Source organism: Manihot esculenta, chromosome 10 (assembly GCF_001659605.2).
Source record: "Manihot esculenta cultivar AM560-2 chromosome 10, M.esculenta_v8, whole genome shotgun sequence".
Classification (NCBI taxonomy): Eukaryota; Viridiplantae; Streptophyta; class Magnoliopsida; order Malpighiales; family Euphorbiaceae; genus Manihot; species Manihot esculenta.
In genome coordinates, this window is record NC_035170.2 from 24,454,280 (window position 1) to 24,458,281 (window position 4,002).

The 4,002-nt window shown below is 33.1% G+C and overlaps 1 protein-coding gene across 1 annotated transcript; it reads left to right on the forward strand.

Annotated features, from left to right (window-relative positions):
• The first annotated feature begins 211 nt into the window (after positions 1-211).
• LOC110623930 (gamma-glutamyl peptidase 5) lies at positions 212-2,928 on the forward strand. Its single transcript, XM_021768953.2, has 4 exons — positions 212-699; positions 2,085-2,237; positions 2,338-2,505; positions 2,613-2,928. The coding sequence occupies exons 1-4, from the start codon at positions 391-393 to the stop codon at positions 2,712-2,714; spliced, it is 732 nt and encodes a 243-aa protein (XP_021624645.1). The 5' UTR covers positions 212-390; the 3' UTR covers positions 2,715-2,928.
• The last annotated feature ends 1,074 nt before the right edge of the window (positions 2,929-4,002 follow it).

Genomic DNA, 4,002 nt, shown 5'->3' on the forward strand with positions numbered 1-4,002 from the left:
GAGATACAGCACTGTTCTTTAATTCTTCCACAATTCCAGCCAGATTCATCAAACCGTAATCTAAATTCCACCGATCTGTTAACAAATAGCAACAGTTCCCCATCACAAGGGTATTTTCGTCATTTTGAGAAAAATAGGACATAAGTGTAAATTTTGTGTTAATCATGGCTAATTTAGAAACTCAACCTCATTATATACGCCGATTGTCTTGTCGTCTCAACCCATCTCCGCAAAAACAAGCCAAAACACAGAGAGAGAAAGAGAGAGAAGAAGGAAACTCCATCTCTCTGTTTGTCTCTCTTTCCTTCCTCTCTGTGTCAAATCTCTCTTTATAGGTGAAGGTATTTTCGAAGAGAGGAAGAGTCACATTTTTCATATTGAACTGAAGACATGGGCGGAAAGAAATTCGCTGTTCTTCTATGCGCAGAGGATTCAGAGTATGTCAAGAAGAAGTACGGAGGGTATTTTGGGGTTTTTGTGAGAATGCTGGGCGAAGAAGGAGAGACATGGGTTGTTTACAAGGTTGCTAGTGGAGAGTTTCCTGATGATGATGAGATTAAAACCTTTGATGGATTTGTAATAACAGGAAGCTGTAATGATGCTCATGGAACTGATCTTTGGATCCGAAAGCTCTTGATTCTGTTGAACAAATTGAATTCCATGAAGAAGAAAGTTCTGGGAATTTGTTTTGGACACCAGGTATTTAATTTTCTTTTATTCTTTATTATTATTAGTGCCGTTTTATGACTATTTTTTAACATTATCATGTGTTTTTTAACATGAATACACCTCGTGAGCTGTCTCTTTGGGTGCCTTGTCTTCTGGGAAATGGTCAAATCTTGTTTGCTATTACCTTAGTTCTCGATCTCGTTTAATTAATTATTAAAAATTAAATATTTTAAGTTTTTTTTTCCTCAAAATCATAGAAATTCTCTTTCACAAGATTTTTGAGACCTCGGACAATGAGTTACTGTTAAAACCTATGAGACTTCCCAGAATTTGAAAGGGCAAGATTCTTATTCCGAGTTCAAGGAAAGAACAGCTGTTCTGAGTTGGAAAAAATGAAACCCATTGCCCATAAGCCAAAAAGGGCAAAATGGTCTTTAAAAGCTTTTATTTTGATGTGTTTGATTCATGTCCAAGTAAACTTTTGCGTTAAGCTTATCAAAAACATGTCTGTAGTGAAAAGAGGACCAGATGATTCTTTCTTATTTTATAATTTTAATATTCAAAACTAAAGAACATGTATTCTTCCAATGTAATGTAAAACGTGCGAATATAATATTATATTTCTGGAATATTAAAAAAATATTTTTTAATCTAAATTTTTTAAAAAAAAAAAATTATTAGGTCTATGTATTTCCATAACAAGAGTATAATATTTCATGTGAATCCTACTCTCTTCTTTTCAACAATTAATTAAAGTTTCCTTCTTTGAATTTTGCTTAAGAGTGGAATTGCACAAAACCAAACAGCAAATAGAATTGGTGGACATGTGCTTTTGTGCCTTTTGTGCATGTGCTGTATCCTTAAAAGCTTTGAACAATGCATACAACTAATATTACCCTAATGGTCATTTTCAACTTTAGTACTTTGTCTTTTTCCTAGGTGGGTTTTTATGGTGGATAGTTAGATAAGCCATCACGTGCCCTGGATGATACTAGTTCTATATTTTGAGTACAAACAATCAATAGAATACTTGGCTGGCTAGCTTTCTAGTTGTCTATCAATGGAAATATGAATCAAGACTTGCATAACTTTATAAATAACACATGTCCAAGAACAGGCAAGATCCCTTAACCCAAATGGGGACAAAAGCTCTGTGTTTCTTACATGCGTGTCAGGATAAGATTTGTCGGTAAAAAATTAGAGCCTTTTGAACCGAGAGACGTGGCTTACTTATACCAATTAGTATGTGCATTTACGGATTTAGCACGATTGATATCACACTTATTTTGAATTTTGGAAAGCGATGAATTCAACATCACAATATACTTTTGTAAAAAAAAAAAGGAAATTATTTATAAAATTATTAAGATAATATTTCTATCCAGTGATTTCAAAACTTTTATGGTTATGATCAGATACTGGCGCGTTCACTGGGAGGAAAAACTGGCCGAGCTGTCTCAGGCTGGGATATGGGGATCACAGCCATTCATTTCGCGTCATCAACGAAACTCTTCTCATCAGTGAAAGTGCCTGCCTCACTATCTGTGATCGAGTGCCATAGAGACGAGGTTTGTATGATAAAAAATGAAGCTCATAACATCTGATCAAATAGTTTTGCCTGTTGGGTAATAAGGTTCCAATGTTTTGCAACCTATTGTAATATGGTAGGTCCGGGAACTCCCACCAGAAGCAGAGGTGATTGCATGGTCTGATAAGACTGGGATTGAGATGTTTAGGTATGAAGATCACATCATGGGAATTCAAGGTCATCCTGAGTACAATAGAGACATACTCACTCACTTACTTGATCGTCTTCTCCAACGAAATCTTATTGTGGTAAGCTCCACACCACACCCAATCATTTTCTCTTGAATTAATCCTCACCCTTGATTGAAACAAAGAACTTTAGACTCAGAGGAGTGAATTGTAATTTACCCATGTAGGAATCATTTGCTGACGAGGTGAAGGCAAACTTGGATGGACAAGAGCCAGATAGGGAGGCATGGAAGAAGCTGTGCACCAACTTCCTCAAGGGCAGATTATAATCAAAACTAAAATTTCCACACAAAAAAAGAGAAAAAAAAGTTGGAGGAGTGAATTGTAAATAAAATGGGAAGAAAGAAGATGAAGAGAAGAAAGACGTGGAGTAGTGTGCTTAGTTTTAGTGAGGTGGGTAGGCCAAGGCACATGTTTGTTGGGATGATGAAATTTTGGCATGTGGATTTTTTTTTAATGAGAAAATGATGATTTGGCAGAGCAGCATAAATTCTCCACCCATTTCTTTTTCTGAGAAATTTATTTTATATTTCTTAATTTTATATATCTCTTATTTATTATTTAAAATTTTTAAAATCTTAAATTATGAATAACTCAATTAAAAAAATATAATTTATTTCACGATTTGAAATTAAACAGATAAAATAGATTTTTAAAGAAATTATTGAGTTATACTAATATTCATTTTTGTTTTTACTTAAAAATAAAATTTTGTTCCTTATTAAATTCTCAATTATAGTCTAAATTAATATTTATTTTTTTATTGAGTTTAATATATAATATTTTATTTTATTTATATATTGATGTTCATAAATTAAAAATTAATACCTCTTTTAAAATTAAATAGTAAATCCATCTCTTGATTATATAACATGAGGTAATTATTATTAGTTAATGTTCTATTCACAAGTTTTCTTATGACTAGTAAATTAATGCTGTCGAAAAAAAAAAGCAAGATTTTTATAAGAGGTTAACTTCGGAGAGTAGCTACCAATCAGTCACACGGTAAAATATTTTTGAAATAAAATTTAGCTATCATATCAATAACTTTATTACTCTGTCGATGTATTAATTCAAATGAGAGATCAGACAGTTGAAATCATAGAGCTGCAATAGCAGCAATAATAGCCACAATGTCTGAAAGAGATAAAAAATCAGGTTTAGTCAAGACTAAAAAGAGAAATCTCTGCGTTCATAGAACAAATAAGTGACTGAAACCTCTAGCCAAAGTTAAGCGGAGAGCCTTAAGAACTGCATGAGCTTTCGTTGCCAGAGAAAAATAACTCCAAACCACCCCATCCAACAAAATATCAATAGTATCACAAACCACTATAGTAATACTATTAGAAGAAATCTGATCCTTTCAGACCGTATCAGTACTAAATTTTAAGATTCTATCAAGAGGAGGTAACCATACCTCATGTCTAAATAAGTATCGAGAAGTGCACGATAGAGGAGCAACAAAAATACCATACTGTTGAAGTTCCAAATGACTTAGTGTAATACAAGATGAAGTGGTAAAGGGATCTAGAGGAATAAATTTTAACACTATTTTAT